This window comes from Periplaneta americana, chromosome 3 (genome assembly GCF_040183065.1).
Source record: "Periplaneta americana isolate PAMFEO1 chromosome 3, P.americana_PAMFEO1_priV1, whole genome shotgun sequence".
Taxonomy (NCBI): Eukaryota; Metazoa; Arthropoda; class Insecta; order Blattodea; family Blattidae; genus Periplaneta; species Periplaneta americana.
Window position 1 is genome coordinate 131994109 of NC_091119.1, and position 21097 is coordinate 132015205.

General features: G+C 35.0%; 1 protein-coding gene across 3 annotated transcripts in view; it reads left to right on the forward strand.

Annotated features, from left to right (window-relative positions):
- Nucleotides 1-945: 945 nt before the first annotated feature.
- The window catches only part of LOC138696543 (serine-rich adhesin for platelets-like), a 41597-nt gene continuing 21445 nt past the window's right edge, over nt 946-21097 (forward strand). For all 3 annotated transcript variants that reach the window (XR_011331415.1, XR_011331414.1, XM_069821640.1), the window contains exons 1-2: nt 946-1502; nt 15620-18834. Coding sequence is in view for 1 of the 3 variants with exons in the window: in XM_069821640.1 (XP_069677741.1) it covers nt 1010-1502; nt 15620-18834 (3708 nt within the window). In the remaining 2 variants the exon portion in view is untranslated. The remainder of the gene's footprint in view (nt 1503-15619; nt 18835-21097) is intronic.

Below are 21097 nucleotides of genomic sequence, written 5' to 3' on the forward strand. Positions count from 1 at the left end.
GACAGACAGAATAAGAAACGAAGCTGTGTTGGAAAGAGTGGGTGAAGAAAGAATTATGCTGAAACTGATCAGAAAGAGGAAAAGGAATTGGCTGAGTCACTGGTTGAGAAGAAACTGCCTACTGAAGGATGCACTGGGAGGAGAAGGACTGATGAACAGGAGAAGAGTTTGGGGCAGAAGAAGTTATCAGATGATGACAACATTAAGATATATGGATCATATGAGGAGACAAAGAGGAAGGCAGAAAATAGAAAAGATTGAAGAATGCTGGATTTGCAGTGAAAGACCTGCCCTTGGGCAGAACATTATGAATGAATGAATTGTATTAAAACAATAATAGTTTGTGAAGGGGATAGAAGTTATCCCTGGCAGGGATGTTAATATTAATTTATGAGAGGGGGTAACTTTCTAACAGGGGGGAAATCCCCCCATCCCCCCCCGTTAATTCGCACCCTGGTTACTGTAAGTAGTGTCATGTCATTTTCTGCGAGCAAGAGTGGCGTTACGCTGGCTGTTACCTGCGTGTAGGATTGGCATTACTCCACATTTCTACCAGGGCTGATCTCTTGAGCTCCCCACAGTATGTATGTACCGTAAAGTGGGGTGACTTTGAACGCCAAGGTGACTTTGAACAGTAATTTAGCGCCCTTCTAAATTAAATGCTGTACCCTATTTCGAAAAAACTGAACTAATTTATTGACAACTTAAACAGTTTTTTCGCAATTGGGTACAGAATTTAATTTAGAAAGGAGCTAAATTACTGTTCAAAGTCACCTCAGCGTTCAAAGTCACCCCACTTTACGGTATATATAATGTGGATTAATGGTACCTATTTGAAAATTCATCATCATCATCGAAATCGCAGCTATATATCGACACCACTACCGTTTGTATCTTTATCGATAGAGATGATAGTGATCGACACAACATTCGAGATCTCGTTCTCGAAGACTAATTGAGATATGTGTGTTCGCCATTTTATGTAGTGTTTCTTGTTAGTGAAGGACTAATGTTTTGTGGTATAAGCACAAGAATGTCTGAAGAAAAGTTATTTGAATCTGAAATGAGAGGTGTGGATGAAGATGAGCCAGAGGAAGGTGAAATTCAAGATGATGATGGTTCACTAGAAGATGTAAGCTCAGATGAAGATGCGTCACCAACTACTAACAAAAACTCTGAAAGCTCATTCTATGACAATAAATATATACATTCACATGTCACAAGTTCTAATTATATACCTCATTCGTCTCTTCCTCATAATAGTCGCGGCGTTTCTAAAACATGTGAGCGTAAGACTAGACGATTTTCTGCCACTACAGAAGAAAATCAACAGAGATTGAGTGTTACGAAATACAAGGAAGAAAGTATGAAGCCTAGTGAAATGTATCATGTGAGACTGAGTCCTGTTGGAGATGATCGCAGACGAGATAGAGATGACAGATTTGTGGATATGCTCCATCATTATAAATCAGTTAGGCCTAAGCCAAGTGCCAAAGAGGAAGGTGAGTCATGTGCGGTAATCTTATCTGAGACTTCCACACTGTCAGCGACATGACAGCGGATATATTTTCATTACTCAGCAACCAGAATATCACAAATTGTATAGTTACTGAAATTATTACATTACACCCTTTTAACATTTATAATAATATAGGTCTACTGGCAATGTTCGCCAAAGCAATAGCCTAAATGGCGTTGTAGCAACTTATTGGTCCAGATAAAAACTCTTTTACGAAATAGGCCTACTTGCTGCGGCGATAATTATGTAGCAGGAATTGTTCTGTACTGAGTTTATGGTGGGTTGAAAATTACAATATTAGAGCTATATTTTACAATGGGTTTATTTCAGTAAATAATTATTTGTAGTTGTTAAAAAAACTTTTCATTGTCTCGTCATTAGCGTGTGTTCACTACGATCTTCTAGGAAAAACTAGATTTTGCGACGGTGGAAGTCAGTTGAAATGACCGTGCGCTGGTATCATTTTGTTTAAACTGAAGCATTTTAACTCATTGGTAGGTACCGAAATTTAAACACCTCTGATACGTAGGTAGCTGATCGGGATTTAAATGCCATAATATCCTATATTTTTACTATAGACTAAAGTTGAGGTAGGAGTCAAAGGGGTAACAATAGAGCCAATTGAGTTTAGAATTGAGGAGGGTAAGGTCCCACCTGCTTAGCTATTCTGGGTGTGTTAAGACAATTGTTCCCAAACTTTTTGAAGGCGCGATTTACTTTTGGGCGAGAATTTTGTTTGCAATCCGTCTTCCCCACTAGTGTGGAACGATAACTTTACTCAAAACCAGTGGATACCATCCAGCTTCTAATGTAAGTAGACTCTACTTGCAAGACGAGAAATCGGAATATTGCAAAACTATTTCCGTATTTTCTGTGGCGTATTAGAATGACATTTCTTGCTGATAATTTTCCGAACACTTAAAACACTTTGAATGGTTGTAAGACCAAGATGTTAACATAATAACCAGAAATAAAATCGACGAATTTATAAGGAAACGTGATTTCTGGCCGACATCACTTGACAAAAAGAAATTTGATTAACTTCAGTGTATTGAAGGATTCATGGAAAATTAGCTAGATACCGTATTATACGACAAATACTGAATTTGTTCATGTTGACTTGCAGTTAAGTTCGCACATTATTAAACAACATTTTTGTAGTATTTTCCGGAAGAAAACAATTAAGACAGTAACGGATGGGTAGACCTACTGAATCCATTTTTAGACAGTTGCGTTCAGCTGGTTGAAATTCCAAAAAAGTATTAAGGAAAGATATATTGAAATATGTATCTACTAATGGAATGTTGAAACTATACTCTTTTTCACACTGCGTAGACTAGTTATGAATCACAAAGCATGTACGAACACCTCGAGCTTCCAAAAAAAAAAAAAAAAAAAAAAAAAAAAATAGCATTTGCTCCTCGTATTTATGCAAAATAAGATTCTCATAGGCCTACATGATTTCCATCAAAACGAAAGCGAGAAATCTCCTTGAAATTAAAAATATTATCATTGTGTGTATATCGAATAAGCTACAGAATTCAGATTTGGGAAACTACTTTCTGAAAAGCAGCCATATTTATCACATTAGGCCTAATTTTTTTTTATTTTATACCTAACTACTGAAACATTCTTCATTTTTATGTTCAACATAGGTTATGTTTCTAAATAGAACATAAATGTACAATATGTTAATAAGGCGCTTTTTGTTTCTATTTCGTAAATCATCTTGCGCCCCTCCGTAGCTCTTTACACGACTCCTCAGAGGATGGCGACCCACATTTTGGGAACTACTGTGTTAGGGTAATGTTCACTTGTCTCCGTCTGGATTGTATTGGTAAGCTCCACATGCTCTGAAGTCATGGTGAACAGAGTGGTAACACGTCTATGTTGTTGTTGGGCATATAGTCGTACACATCTTGTTTGTTGCCATGTTGGTCATCTTAGAATGCAGTTTCCTTCCACGACGTGTTGGAATGGTATTTGCACCAACCGTTTTGCACTTTGCAGTCTGAACGATTTGGCTGGATCCATCAATTTTCCCCTTCATGTCGTATTTTATGTCCATGGTAATGAATGAACAGAGCCTGGATGTTTGGTAAAATGCCTTTTATTACTGGATTGACGTATGTCAAATTTATATAGATTTAAATATGTTTCAAGTTATTTAGATGAACAAGATAGCCACTTCTTGTTTTATTTATATAAGTTTTTGCTGCCTATTTTAAAAATAAATGCCTGTTTTTGCCTTTGCATTAAAAAAAAAATATATTGAATTTTATATAGGCTATTTGTTACTTTAAGTTATTTTAACAACCATTTTAATTGCCTTCAATCTACCCTTCAGTTGTGTAAATTTAATGTAATCCTTTATAAAACTCATTTCATTACCAATTGAAATTACCAGTATTCCTAAAATCTCCCTCACAGCTTCTGGATCTTCCTTTGAGATATTACTGGCTTGTTCACAGGCTAGGAGCGACTGGGAATGGCTAGGAGACAGTCTGAGTCTCTCTGCACTTAAAGAATCACGTACTACAAGCTCAATAAAACATGCTAAATTACACTAATTTCTGAAAATCTGAAATGTTGCTGCATCAATTTTTGAAATCCAAATTTCATTGCTTTCATGGAAAATGTTAAAGGAATTAACTTAAACATCTCAGTTGTGGGAGACAATTACGTCTACCCTAACTTGTTTCAAGCATGCTCCAGTTCGTCAGTTGATTAGAACAATCTTTTTTCTGTAATGAAAAGTATCCCACAGACTAGAGGGCAGAGTTTAATATCAGAAAATCTAAAAATGTACCTTGTGGTAATGTGCAACCCATAACAAGGTGTAGTCCACACCAGTGGAGTAACGGTTAGCGCGTCTGGCTGCAAAACCAGGTGAACCGGGTTCGATTCCTGGTCGGGGAAAGTTACCTGGTTGAGGTTTTTTCCTGGGTTTTTCCTCAACCCAATATGAGCAAATTTATTTATTTATTTTGCTAATAATTGTAACATAAAATATAATATAAACAGAAAATCTTTAGCTCGCCCCTGAAGGAGTAGAACTCATGCTCAGGGGCTGATTCCTGAATTGAAATTAAGAGGTATATAATACAATTTGTCTTATGTATACTGTGCAATTAGAATACATAAATTTGAATTTACAATTTTTCAATTTTTATAAAATCCATACATAACTTTTTAAATTTAATACTAGAACTATTAAAATTGACAAGTTTAGGATATTTAAATATAAATTTGTTATATATTCTTGAGCCTAAATTACTACTATGATTAAATACTGTAGCAGTATTGCATTTTGGTTCAAACAATCTTAAAGAATTCATACCTTTTGTTTCATAACTATGAGAATACAATTCAAAATCATTTCAATTTTTATGTAGCCTTTGAATTTTATTAATACAATATAATAAATTTGTCTTATGTTAAGAACATTAAAGTCTAAAAACAATTTTTGAGATGGAAAATCAATAGGTTTATGAAGACATATTATTTTAATTATTTTCTTCTGTAATAAATAAAGTGGATTAAAATTGGATTTAAATGAGCTACCCCATCCTATAATTCCATACATAATTACCGATTGAAATAAAATTAAGTACATTGTGCGTAATAAACTTATTGACAAATGCTGGGTAACTTTCTTTGCTGGACCCCAGACTCATTTCACCGGCATTATCACCTACATCTCATTCAGACGCTAAATAACCTCAGATGATAAAGCGTCATAAAATAAAAAAACTAAATAACAAGGTGTTTGAATGAATGTCCTATAAGGCTATTAGCTGATAAAATATATCACACTTTTTTAACTAGTATCTCTTTCATGTTTAATTGCATATTTCCTCCTCATGTCTTTTTTAAATTTACAGTGCTTTCCTAATGTTTTTAATTGCTGTTTTTGCCTGCCTGTTTTAACTTGGGTATTATAAATACCTAAATATCTGGGCTCTAATAATGAAACACGCTTCATGATAGTAACAGAACTAGTCACATACTGTTCTGTTGCTAATGTGATGATCCCTGAATGAACACTTATCTACGGGGAGTGTGTATCATAATTTGTGTGTAAATGAGTGTGTAATTAGCATGATTTGGCACTTGTGTTATTTTGATTCTCTCAAACCACTTAACCTTGCACACAGACTGAGCAGCTTTCGCATGCCCTCTCCTGTAACAAAACTTTGGATATGTGCTGCCCCATTTTGTTACAGGGTGACAGCATATTCTGGACACAGTATCTCCTTTCTCACCAGACCTTCATCAGACAAGAAGTGCAAGCAAATCTTGGCTGCACACAAAGTTGCAAGATTAGTTTTATTTTCAGCAAAAGCAATCCTTTTCATTTCAGAAAACATAGCTATTCAAAGTAAAACTTCCTTTTTCTACTTCACTTTACAGAATGATATGTAGACCTTCAGGACAGCAACTTTTTTTTTTTTTTACAGGTCAAGAAAATAATAGTTTAAACAAAAAGAAGTGAAATTTCGGAAATTCCTATAGCCATATTAGTACATACATTTATATTAAGTGTTCTGCAATGGTGTTAACATAGACCAGCACTATTAAAAGCAAGCACATTTTATAACCTTGAAATCACTCATGGGCGCCAGGCGCTAGTAAACAGTCAGGAGATTTACAATTGAATTGTGTAGAAACCTTCCTATTATAGAGGTATAGAAATTCAGTGGTGTACAACAGTAAACGAGCATCACGTGTGTAGACAAAATGTGATATAACTTAAACAGTGTTTCTAAATACGTAGATATTCATGGTGGTTCTCCACATTGCTATAGCCCCACTTACCTCCTGCTGGTTGTTTTAACATATTAAGACACTTAGAAGCTCGAGTTGCAATTTTTTGAGTTTGTAGCTTCCAGGTTAGCTTGTCATCAAATGTGACCCCGAGATAAGTGAAAGAATCAGTCTGCGAAGTGGTGATACTATTATGTTTAAGATTGAGAGCAATGCTTTGATGGGCAAGGGAAAAACATTGAAATTTAGTTTTCGAAAGATTAACAGTCATGTTGTTTTTACAGCACAAATTTGCGAGTTTGTCTAATCACTTATTTAATACAGTCTTGGTATTTTTTGTGGCTCTATATTTCGATGTTTCTGACCAGAGAACTAAGTTGTCTACATACAGTAAGCATTTAATTCCGTTTACCGAAGTAAGATCTGCAATTAATCATTCATGTAAGTGTTAAACATTATACAGCTTAATATATGAATATGTTGTTGTTTTCTAATGCCAGGCGTTTGACAATAAAGTCATTTGACCTCTTGCACTCCAGTATTTTTTAAAGATATCATGACCAGCCAATGAAGCACAGATTTTGAGGTGTTCCGAATCCATTTCTTGTTTGAGTTAATGGGCAGTTAGGGGACAGATATATTCCAATTCTATGCAGGTGTTTAGCCAAACAATCATGGCCTGTTGCCAATCTAAATGCAGCTACAGACGATTTTCGTGGTAAATCGGGAATTAACTGTGGATTTTGATGCAGAGAGTTCCATTTTTTCCCTTGGGATTGTGTGAATTCCTATATTTAACTTTACAATACGTTTCACCAATGAAGGATTCAAACCATTTGAGCATATTTGACGAAACACTTACTTTATATAGTTTTAAAATAAGGTTTTCTTTCCAGACAGAATCATAGGCGCTACTAAAGTCGACAAAAACTGCTGTCAAAACTTTGCTCTTATCTAAAGCAGCCTTGATATGCTGGTTTAGTTTTGTGACCTGTTGCCTTGTGGATCTATTTCTTCGAAACTCTGCTTCATTTGATAATATACGAAGATTTTCAAAGAACCAATTAAACCTTTTATTCACCATTCTTTCCATAGTTTTTACCATAATGCTGAGCAGAGATATGGGTCTATAGTTCTCAATGTGTGATGCATTCTCACCCTTCTTTGATATAGGTATAACTGCTTTTTTCCATTCAGATGTTATCATACCTGTCTTCCAAATTTTATTGAACCATAAAAGAATTGACTTCTTAGCTTCACTACCCAAATGTTTGATGAACTCACTATGAATTCCATCTTCACCAGGGGACTTTCTGGTTTTTAAATCTCTTATAGCAGATGAGACTTCCTGGTAAGAGATGTTAGCAACAAAGACTGCAGTGGAACATGGACTTTTGAAATTATTTAATTCCTCTTTACTCCGTGTTATTTGTTTCTTGATATCTTGTGACACCTTTCTTGCGTACGAACTCTTCTTTTGACTATTAGAGTAATGTTTTACAAATGCGGTAGCTATGTCTCAATCAGAGGTCAGAGTTTTATTTCTATGATTAATGGGTTGCTTTATCGTGACTGATATCTTATTTTTAATTTTGTTGAATCTATGTATACAACCATTATTGTCTTGAAAGTTTGCATTTGTAAGAAATTTATGAAATGCTTGTCTTTTGGCTTCATATATTACCCACTAAAAAAAGAGCAAGGGAATCACATTACAACAGAAGTAAAAGTCCGAGACTTTATTTGTCTTCCGACTTAAATATTACAAAGCTCTTCAAAATGTACAATTAAAGTGTTAATATCTGACTTAAGAGTAAAAAGATGTTTTCTTTTTATATTTCTCGGACAGAATTCAATAGGCTATAGGATTTTGTATACCGGCCAATGATGAATGCAGTTATTGTGCATGCATGCTGTTCCAAATAAGAAACTGCGGTGATAAAGTGAAAAAGTCTAGGCTCCTGGCCGATTTAGGCGCACATATGCTTCGTGCCAAAACATTCCATGAAATTATGAGAACAGAACCTAACGAGACACAGTCATTTTGTTTCGACTTCAAGCAACTGCAACTGCTCCCGAAACTCAGCATAGGTGAAGCATATTATCCAATACAATTAGCTTTCTATGCTCTCTGTGTAACTGATAAAGCTTTAGGAAGCCAGTTCTTTACATTAAATGAAGCACAGGCTGGGCGGGGTGCTATTGAAGTTGCATCTTGTGTCACTACATTTTTCAGTGAATTTAATTTCGTCAGTTCCATCAAATGCATTAGGCTGTTCGCCAATGAATGTGGTGGAAAAATAGCAAGCATGTTGTACATGCTCTTGGTCTTTGGCTTCAAAGAAAAGCACCTCCTCAGGTTTCTGAAATTCTGTTAGTTTTTCCGGTAAGAGGCATTCTTTTCTACCAGCTGACAGCCTTTGGGCTAGTAGAACCTGCATACCGATGTGACAATCCATCTAAATCATGTGCTAGTCTGATGAAAAGTGATATGTTCATGGTTCATGTCAAAGTACCTCTGAAAGTCACCACCTTGAGATCAATCAGTGATGTTAAAAAGTCTGATTTGCGAAACCTACTCAGTAGTAGATTTGGAGACAATTAGAACGAGGTTGATTCACTGAAATTGTATGATTTTGTTATTAATACAGATCAGATTACTGAAAGTGAAAACAATGAGAATGAAGAATGTGATTGTTACAAAGCTTACTTACGTAAATATTGTAATACTGTATTTTAATACAAATCTTTACAACATATTTTTTTATAATTTTGTTATAAAAATTACAAAAATATGTAATATTGTAGTAGCCTACAAGTGTTCACACATTTCGTAATTTTGTTATTAAAGCTTACAGCACTTAGATATTGTAGTAATTAATACAAGTGTTCACACCGTATTTCATAATTTTGTTATAGAGCTTAATGAAATACTGATGTATAAGGATTGAAGAATAAAGTATACAGGGTGGGCACAAAGTCCCATTACTCCCTATTATTGTGTGTCATGAGAATAATGGGGAACATACTGACTCTTTAGACATTTAGGTATACCTCAGTTAGTGTACAGTGGTTATTTTGTTTGTATGTTTGAATTATGGCCGGAATTACATCAATAGTGTGCGTATTTGAGGTATTTCAGATATTTAAGGGGGTAACAGAACTTTGTGCTCACCCTGTAGATCCCATAATTATTTAAAATTTATATTAAATGTGACTTAGTGATTGACCTGAGTGGCCGCACGATCCAAAGTATGTCTCTTTAGGCAGCTCAGTCCGAAGGGTTGCAGATGTGAAACTCGCCATTCCTTATCATTATTTCCAGCAGAAAGCAATAAAAACTATTGGATGTATCGTCTTACCTAGTATAACGCTGTAAGAACCACAGAAAAAAACTGCCTAATGACAGGACACAATTCAGAGTGGTTTGTAGATGCAAATCATATTGAGTCATTCCACGTCAAATCGCACAGCAATAAAACACGACCTTCTCGGAAATGGTCGAATTTTTTTTCATGAATTCCAGACATCAAATAAGGAGACCCGTATTTTTTTATTTTCACAATTATTAATTATTTGTGTAGTTATGAATATTTGAAGTTACGCAAATTATGCGCGCACTGTTACATAAACTCGCTTGGAACTTAGTGTCTACATATAATTGAGATTTGCGGTTTGGCACATTTGAAAGACGAAATACAACACTTTTTATTACTTTAGGCCTATCACAAATAAATTTAAAATTTGGCCTATTGTTTTTAATCATTTCGTTTTCAAAGCAAAATTACTATATTAAATAACCAAGTTAAAAATCTGAAAAAAAATATAGACTTGTTCGCTGATGTATTATCTGTAAACTACTGCATTTATAAATATGGGATCGGCACCCATACATTTGTAACAATTTATTTTCCGGAGGCATGCATGCCCTCGCGATGCCCAGCTAATGAGCTGCTTGCAGCCATAGGCTAGAAGGCTGCCCGTGGAAATTTCCCGTTGCATCTTATGTCACCATACTAATCATCAAATGATTAATACCTTAAGGAACAGTAAATATCTTATCTAAAATTATTTTATTATTGTCAGCTCAGGGGGAAGCCCTTCACAGTTTATACTGTAATATAGCCAAGTGTTTGATGATAGCAAGACTGGGTAAGGCAGTAAACAGATGGCATGAGAGAAAAATAATCAGTTTGGGTTTGAATTTCGCGCAGTGACGTGACTTCTATACAACATGAGTGATGGTAAAGATCGCGTAATATATAACAAGTGTTTAAATCCATTTACCTTCCTAATCACGCTTTTAAAAAAAAAGTACACTAAGACGCGTAAGTCGCGACTTATTGATAAAGCTCAATTTAAAGGAGTCTTTGAATGTGCAAATATGTGATTTGTTCCGTAAAAATCAATTTCCGCATAGGTCAGGTGAAATTATATGTGAAGCCGGTAGTTCTTGTGATATTAATAAACATGAATCAAATGAAAGTGCGGACAGAGAAATTGATTATCCCAGTATTTCTTCTAGCAGTTCTATGGATACAGTGCTAGAAATCAGTAATATTGAGGAATTAAACAAGAGTTTGATGTCAATAGAATCCCCTATCAAGAAAAGAAAGATACAACAAAACGATACCCCCGTGAAAATTTTCAAAAGTAAAAGGCTCCCTAGCATGTTAAGTTTTTCATGTAGAAGATGCATCATCATCCACTCAAAAGTCAGCCATATTTTATTTTTGACGGAATGCAAAGAAAGTACAACCTGAAAATTACATAGTTATTGCAGACTTTTCTGAAAATTATTCATTTGTAATACAAGATTCAATACAAGGTGTGCATTGGAACATATGCCAAGCCACAATACAGTACAATTTTAATTTTACTTCCTACTTTATTTTATTTCATATTCTCTTATAGGCCTATTAATATTATATCTGAACTGTGACCGAACACGAGCACTGCTCATTTGGTCTCAAATTTTGTTAATACTACTGCATCTCCTTTTTTTATATTGATTGTATTATTTTATTTCTATTTCTCTTATTTGTAATTATATTCTTTATTCTGTATATATAAATAAATAAATAAATAAATCCTTTCGTAGTATATTTCAAAGGAGATACAGAAATTCGTTACAAAAGTAATGTCATCTCAGAAACCATGAAACATGACACCGATCCCTTTCACTTTTTTCAGTCTGAAGCAATCAATTTCTTAAAGCAAGAATTCAACGATATGAAAAAATCATCTACTTTTCCAATGGATCAAGTTCACAAAAAAAAAAAAAAAAAAAAAAAAAAAAAAAAAAAAAAAAATTAAAAAATAATTGCTTACATGAAGACGATTATGGAATTAGTGCTGAATGACACTTCTTTGCAATGTCGCATGGTAAAAGTCCATGTGTTGGCATTGGAGATACTGTTAAAAGACTTGCCACGAGAGTTAGCCTATACAAGATCCTATAACAACACAAAAAAAACTGTTTGATTCGTCACAAAAAACATTTCTAACGTGTCATTTATATTTTGTCCATTCAATAAGCACAAAAACCACACTGAAAATTTGCAGGCCAGATACCATAATCTAAAACCAATAACTGGTACATTAAAATTATATTCTTTCATTCCGTTGTCAAAAACTGAAGATTTAGTAAAACAATTTTCTTTCAAGAAAGAAGGTAGGCGAATGAAAAGAAACATTTGAAAAGCATAATGTACAATTATTTGAAGATATCATAACAAGTAAATTAGCAGTGTTTCCTCGAGCAACTTGATCCGTACTGGGTGTAATGTTGTAACGTTCAGTCAATTATCCAGTGCCGATAAACCTCTTAGCGCGCTTTAACGCTTCCCGTCCACTGCTGCTGCACCGACCGCTACACATTCTGTCATAAGTAATTAAATTTCCATTAAACTATTGGAGATCCCATTCTGTTTTTTTCTGGAGTTATTAAGAATACTTCAGTGCACCTAGTAGGAATTTTTTTAGATTTTTAATAGGGCTATTTCACATTGATGTATATGTTTTAAAAATTGAATTATAAAAAAATATTTGAAATAATTATATTAAAATTAGTTAGTAAATATTTAATAAAAGACAGTACTTTAAGCTTTTAAATGCATTTAAAAAAAAAAAATTTAACATCAATATCGTCAGAAATATGACGCTTTAAATGTTGCATTGTGCGACATTTTTAACGAATTTTAACATGTAATATTTAAAAAACATGTGGACTTAGGAGGAAATAAAAATACACTTGTTGGTTTATGAGACCCATAGAGTTGGTAAAAAGAATATAAACGCAATCAGAAATATGAAGGTCAAAATTTGTATAATTTTGTGCGATTTGACGTGGAATGACTCTATTGTCACAAAATCGCTTCAAAACATATTAAATCCATTGTGATGGTGCAAAACGTATTAAGTGCAAACTTCAATTGACTATATCTTGCATTAGATTAAACAATTAGTGCCAGTGTTTGTTACATTTGGTGTCATTTCACAATGCCTAAAAAGTGACATTAAGATACTTAAAATTTTTCCATTATCTTAGCTGTGAAACGTTTTTCACGTTTCTTATAAAATTTGTTTTTCTGCATTTAATACGATTGAAATGACACTCCACAAATAGGCTTTGCACTGTCGTTGAGGCTACCAATTGCATCACTATGCTCATATAACTATTTATTTTGGAGACCCAGTGATTGGATTTTTCTTCTCTATGCAAATAATATAGTTAGTTTTATTTTTGCAAGTAAATTTTTTATAGTTCTCTTTTAGACATTTATATTGTAATATAATATTCATGTTTTTCGAGTGCCTGATTTGGCTCCAGGAATTAGTTTCCTCATATAAACGAGAGTGAAGAACAATTGTTACTCAGTTCTCAGTTGCCTGGAGTAATCAGACATAACGAGTACAATAGAGTAGGTGACCCTTCTGGTTATACCTATCTGCTCTAATGATGGAATCTGTATGTAGTTATGAAATGTTGGGAATGTTAAGTTCCCACACAGTGGATACTGCTGCTGCTTAACCAACGGTAATGTTGCTAGGATCTGTTTGTCACGACAGCTGTTTAAAAACCAGATCATACTGCATTGAAAACAAAGTTTCTCTTCCATCATTAAAGATACCCCTCTATCCACTACATGGGCCCTATAAGTAACTCAAAGCAAAATATTATGAGTGTGGTTTTTCCCTATTTCAGTGAAATGATGCTTGAAGAGGGCATAGAAATTTTGTTCTAAAATTCTTCTGTGGTTGTGTATCTCCTGTAGATACTGTTTGTAAACTAATGAAGAAAATTAGCTAAACTTGTTTTATGATAAAAACGAAAGGAGGGAAGTAGTGAAAACGATTTTAAACAATTTATGTAGAGAGGTATGTGTTATTGTTTTAATTTACGTGGTACATCATTAAGTTCTAAGACTTGACGCCTGGAGGGTAGGCTCCCACAAGAATCTGGATGTATCACAAGATGCCGCATAACACGGCATACATTTAAACAGAACCACATCCTCCCTCAAAATAGTCTCCGTTGGCCGTTATGCATGTTTGCCAACGTTGGTATAGCTGCTGGAAGCACCATTGAAAGATGTTGGCAGGAAGGTCCCGTATGGCTTCTCTTGTGGCAGTCATGACCTCTTTGGAAGAATGAAATCTACGCCCACAGATTTATATTAATATAAATCATATATATATATATATATACATATATACCTCTATCTTTCAACAATAATGCTGTATATAAAAATAATAAATAATTTAATGATAAAGGTAAAAATCCCTTTCAAGCCAAATATATCAACTTATAACGAAATGCTTTCAAAACATATGCTTTTCTTTAAAGCTTTTTAACTTACTTTAATTATTTAAATTGTCTTGGGTTGCTTTCATGCGAGGAAAGAGAAAAAAATCGCATGGTGCGAGATCAGGTGAGTACGGAGAGTATGGAAGAACTGTCACCTGTTGTCTTGCAAGTTCCTCTTGGACAAGGACAGAGCGATGTGCAGGGGAGTTGTCATGTAGCAACAGCCAATTCTTTGTACGCCATAGCTCAGGTCGCTTACGGCGAATTGAATCTCGTAAACAGCCAAGGATCTCTTTGTAGCGGGTTTTGTTCACAGTTGCACCTTCTGGGATGAATTCCATGTGAACAATTCCATTTGAATAAAAAAACAGTTCAAGCACCACCTTGCCTTTTGACCTGTCTTGTCGCGGTTTTTTCTGTTGTGGTGATAACGGCGTTTTCCAGGTGGCGGATTGTCGTTTCAGTTGCGGATCGTAAAGGAAACATGTTTCGTCTCCAGTTATTATCCGGTTGAGAAATGTCGGATCATCGTCAGCACTACTGATGAGGTCACCACAAATCGTCATGCGATCATCACGTTGGTCTTGCGACAGGATTCGTGGCACACTGTGCTGGGTAACACGAGACATGTTCAGGTCATCAGACAGAATTTTGTAGCAAGTACCATGGCTGACCCCTACTGTTGCTGCGATATCGTCTACTGATTGGGAGCGGTTAGCACGCACCAACGTTGCAACTTCTTGGATCTTGCGTTCAGTTCGAATTGTTTGTGGCCGACCAGTACGCACATCATCTTCCAAACTCTCTCTTCCTTGCAAAAAACGTCGGTGCCACCTAAACACAACACTGCGACTCACTGCGTCCTCACCGTAAACTTGCTGCATCATTTGAAACATTTCGGCAGCAGTTTTGCCTAATTTCTGGCAGAACTTGATGTTTGCCCGTTGCTCAAACTGTGACATCTCGGGTTCTGACGTGCGCATTCAAATCACCGTCACAACAAAGACCGTAGTTCTACTTACAGTGCATGCACTCAACTGTCTCTTGTTGGGTCGAGAGACTAACTGACAAGGTATCATACCATGGCGCCACCTATGCGCTATAGTGCACCACAACGCCACTATGCGCTCAGTATTAGAACTTAATGACTGTACCACGTATGTATACTGGGATCTGAGACAAGTGCTATGTGATGAGTTGCCTATTAAATTAGCATGACCCTAGATATCATCCATAAAAAGAAGTTAAAAGCAAAAATCTTGCAGCTTTTTAATCTGTTAAGTGTAGCAGCAACTTACCATTAACGCAGTCTGTAGGTTTAAAGAAGTGATTTCTGGAACAGTGTTATAGTCATTGTCTAGTTTCTCTAAATCTTCAAAAAGTTATGAATTGTATGCAACTCATATTTTCTAGAAATGTATATAACATAATTTTTGTTTGTATTTGTTTCAGAAATTGTGATATATTTTGTTTGTTTAGAATTGTATATATTTTATGCATAAATAGTTTTCTTTCAATTTCAGATATTGTGCAAGAAAAGGAGAACAGACATGATTGTCGGAAAGACTTGAAAATTAAAAGAAAATGCAGGAGAAAACGTAGGCATTCTGTGTTGCAAAATCCTGAGTCGAGTCAATCTTTTTCCAGCGATAGTAAGACAGAAAGTGAATTAGGCAGCAAAAAAGTGTGTTCCGCAGAGACAAAAAAGAAAAAGGAATCATTGACAAAATTAGAAATTAAATCTAAAGTTTCACATTCGAAAAAAAAAAGTGTTGCTCCGAAACGAACAAAACATCGATGTTCTAAAAAGAGAGATTCAAAGAAACTACTGAGTAAAAAGATTCCAAGTGTGTTTGAGAAGACATTGTCTGGCGACAATGGTGAAGGAAACAGCTTGTTGAAAAGATTGCAGACTATGATGACTGTTAGTGTACCACTAAGAAAGGAAAATATTGAGATTGAAAAGAAGAAAGAAGCTCACAGTGTTCAAAATGAAGATGAACATCTTACTTGCAGTGTAATACCTACTACAGAGGTGCCAAGCTCAGGTAATGATAATACAGAAGTCTGTATTATCTTGGACAGTCCAGAAAAAGCAGAAAGTTTAAAGAAAGACAGTAAAAATACATCAACAGAATCACCAGAAATTGAGATAGTGCCCCTCACTGAAAAACCTGAACCTTTAGTTATCACTTTGGATGATAGTGACACAGATCCTCCACTTCCTGCTCAGGTAACACCGACTGAGAATTTGGAGGCAACAGAGAAGGATGTAAAGGAAGATAGTGTTGAAGATTCAAGTACAGGAAGAACTGATGATGATGATGAAGATTTGATCCAGTTGCGTAATCTTGCTTTGCAGTCAAATCGCCGTAAAGAAGCTTCGAAACCAAGAGTGGAAGATGACGAAGTTATGCAATTACGTCTGGAAGCTCTGAAGTCTGCTGTTTTAAAAAAATGTCAGGAGAGAAAACAGAGGGGGGTTACTTTAAAATCGAGGAAGGCAAGTACAATAAATGATAGTCCATTTCCTTCTTTTGCCGACCAATCTAATGTGTCTGTTAGTAACTTGGATGAGGAGACACCAAAACAGTCTTCGGGAACTGCGTCTGTAGAAGAAATAGAACCAGATGAAACCACCACTTTGGTAGATATGGATCTCTCTAATACAGATGATGAATCAAGTGTACCAAATGACATAATCACTGAGCCTGCTTCTTCAGATATTCCTTTGCCTGATGAGCCTATAGGTACTCACATATTGGACAATAAAAATTATAACTCGGATATATCTTACGGTAGTAAACCATTGTGCAAGGCTTCTTCTGATGAGATCTATGAACAAAACCAAGAAGTATCAGCATGGAAACCTCCAGTTATGTCTTATGGGTGTCCTGAATTGCCTAAATTTGATATAGAAAGTTGTCGGGTATCTGGTATATATAATAACAACATGCAGGTTCCTGCACATCATTCAGTAGGTTATCCCAACTCACAGTTACAGTATCCATCACCATTCCCACAACCACCATATAGTGATGTGTTTCAAAATGACGTTTCTGGCCTTCCAAATGCAAATTTAGATGGTGTTCCTTTAGATGCTGTAAGTGGTTCATGTGATTCTTCTATATCAGCCACCATTCCCAATTCATTTGTATCGTCAAATTTAAACTCTGGCTATATGATGTCTGACTCTTATATTTCTTCTGAAGTAGAACCGCAGAACGTTAATACAAATTCCTTTATTCCAAGGATAGAATCTCCTAATAGAAAATTAGATACTATTGTGTCCACACTTAGACCAGAACCAGAAATTGTAGCAACAGGCACAATGTCTTCCATAGGAGAATTAGAACCTTCTGCAGTCAGCAGTAGACAAAGTTGGATCAGGACAGTAAAGTACTCAAATCTCGAAGATCTGCATGGTAATAGCCATGTACCAACAAATAAGTCTGCTAATGAGCCAATGGACGAAAATGAAAACTCCAAGGAATCTGTTCCACCTATAAGTTCAGATATTCTTGATACAAACACAGAATTGAGACAGAATAAATCAGACAGTAATGTAGAAGGAAGTCCAAATGAGTCTGAAAACATAGATATGTCTAACATGATTGTGTTGGATGAGATTGGCTTGTGTTCATCACCAGAAACCAAAACAGACGAAGTATTCAGTGATGCAGTTGCTTTAAAGCCTGATGTTGCATCAGCTTCTGAAACAAGGAATAGACGCTCAGGAAGTTTAGATGAAGATGAAGAAATATTGAGAGCAAAAGTTTTGACAACATTAATGAGGAAAACTAGACCTTCAGAATCTGTCAGAAGTACTCCTGAAAGCATTGAAAATGTGCTTTCTCCTTTCACAGAAGTGCTCTTAGAGGATCAAGAAGCAACAAATAACAGTAAAATAGTCACACCCTCAGTAGGTGACATTATTCAGGAAACTTCAATATCTGGTAAAAAAAATTCGTCGTCCATATACCAGGCAAAAAAAAGTACTAAAATTGCTTCAAAACATATGACAAAGAAGTTGAGCAATTCTAGTAATGTAAGTGGTTCTAATAAGGGAACTGTCATTGGTGGAAAATGTTGGAAGAGTTCTGTTAAGAAGGCATATATAAGTGCTGCTACAAAGCAGTTCTTAACCAAAGTAAACAGAAATATTAGTACTGTAACAAGTAGAAAGCAGACTAATGACGTTTTAGGTATGAATGTTGAAATTGGACACCCTTCTTCAAGACTAGTGTATGGTCCTAGAGTGACCAAATCAACTACTCTACAAGTAACTGTACCCGCAGATGATGCACGAATGACAAGAACTGTTGCAGAAAGTACAGTGAACTCTGCTGGAACTGTACAGTCAGCACAAAGATTTGTGATACGTTTAGGGGACGATTCAGATAGTCCAGATGAAGAGGAAAAAGGACAGAAAACTGTTCAGAATTCTAAACGTAGATGTGTCGTGAAAAATCTCTCTTCACCCATCAAAGCTCCAGTGTTGACTGTTTCAACTTCAACATCGCCTATTGTGCCATATAAACATCATGCAGATAATTCAGAGGGATTGAAAGGTTCTCATAAAAATCCACATACGAAGATTTCATTAGATTTTGAAAAGAGTGTGGATATATTCTTGAAGCAGGCCAGAAAATCGCAGGAAGCTGAAATTAAATCACTGACACCAAATAAAGGTCCAGGAATTAAAGTTAGCACAACTGAATCTTCTGCTACGCCATCGGTAAGAAATATGTCCAGATATACATATACTGTGTGTTGCTTATGTGCTTGTATTACGTGTTGAAATAAGAGTGAGTTATTTATTTATTCAATATAAGTTTATATTTTGTTTATTATTGTTTGTTGTTAGTAAAATAACGTACAAAAATACAGACTTAATTCTTCGCTGAAGGAGTAAAAACTCGAATCATTGTTTTGTATATGTGAAGAGAAATTCCTTCAATGATTATTTAAAATTTAAATCGATATTCTTCTTTTGTTAACATTAATATTTATAATACATAGTATGATATTTCATTTACAAATTCTTATTATCATATTAGTGATTATGCATTATCTCTTATAAACGAATTTGATTCATCAAACTAAATAATACATAGTGTATATTTAAATCTAATACACGAAATATGAGGTATTTTAATATATTGCCATTGAAATTATCATGCCCAGATATTACTGTATAACTTCTAAACCAATTTAAATAAGGTATAGTATTTTACTCATTTCCTCACTTTGTACTGCATATTTTATTTAATGTGATAGATTTCTGTGTCATATTGAAATTATTCTGTCCATAATTGCAGACACTTGAATAATTTATATAACATTTCGCCATGCCTTGGCATAACCATACAAAATGAATGCTGGTTCAAAGTACTCTTAGAGAAATAAATTTCGCCATGAAATCTTGACCAGTGCATCGGAACAACGCTTACACAGAATCGTGATAATTTGGGAGCTACAGTGTGTTGTGAAAGTTGGTTACATGAACCAGCTATAATTCTGCTGATATGTTACAATTAACCTTCCCCTCTCCATCCCGTGCTGGTCCGATGATTGTTCACCTCTTGTGATGAATGTGGATGCGAGATCAGCAGTTGTCGGTTTGGCGTTGACTTTTCATAGGCTGTTGTGTTGTAAATTTGTTTTATTTAGGTTTGTCTTCATTTACCAAACTCGTGAGTAGGGCTAGGATTCTTAGGCAAATAAATATTTGCGCTGTAATAAAAACTCGCATTTGTGTTTTAAGTTTTGGGCAAGGTAACTTGAGCATATATTTTAAATTTTATTTCACATAAAACACATATTTTGAATTTTTAAAAATATAAATACATATTTTCAAATACATAAAACACACACAAATAAGTTTTATAAAATAATTTTCGACAAAAGCCCATTTCAGATTAATTATCAACTGTATGTTCAGTGCGGTTGCTTAGATATGACAGCTGGCAACTGTTTCTCGAAATTTTCTATCTGTGGACCTAAGGGACTGCAGTTTGCTCTCTCACCACAAGCAATAAGAGCTGTCACCACTAAAACATTGTACTGTAACCAACACACTCAAACATTGATGTGTCATTTAGGAGTGCCTTGCAAGTTATGATGCTGATTCAGGAAGCAATTATAATTTCATAAACATCAGCTAGCTCTGTTCTCGTTTTCAATCATAAACATGTCTCTAGGGAGTGCATGTTGTTTCTTAATGGCCAGGGCGTTCTTTTTCCCAGTACAAGGCAGTGTTCTGTGGTAATCGTCGAGTCATTTGTGATGGACAACTTGAGGATAATCTCACTGTGTACTGTAATTCTTCAATAGTTGGCGAGACAGCATAATTTATACTGGTTAGTACTGTATATTGTTTATATTCATATAAAATAATTGAAACATAATTAAATACCTATTTTTCCTTTTTTGTCACATATTTTTCCAATTTTTAGCACATAAAAAAATAAATATTTTCCTGATTTTAGCACCTAAAAATCCGAGCCCTATTCATGAGTCTAGTAACATTTATAGACGTTCAATTTAAAGAATTTAGGTTAGTACTGAAATCATCATGACCAAGAATTGTAGTCTTTAGTCAAATAGCTCTTTTGAATCATGCTTTATTAACCCGTAAGTGGTGAGGTATTTTTCTAGTCACGTAACTGGTGAGGTGAGGATTGCACTTACCCCAACTTAGAAACTTGTATCGTAGCACTCAGATAATCAAATTGAATTTTCAGTTTATATAATCAAGTACTTTTATTTGTTTTAACTAGGTTTTCTTCAAAATTAGGGAAGCAGGCAGCATAATAAGCAATGAAAAAAAAAAATCTCTGCACATCCACCTGGTGCAGCCTTATTTTCTTACCATGGCTGGGGTACTCCCAGCCACCACCTCACCAATTACGGGTTAAGATATTCATTGTGTCAACATGGTGGAAGATTGTTGAATTTTGCACCATATTATAGATACCAAAACATTTAGTGTTTTAGAA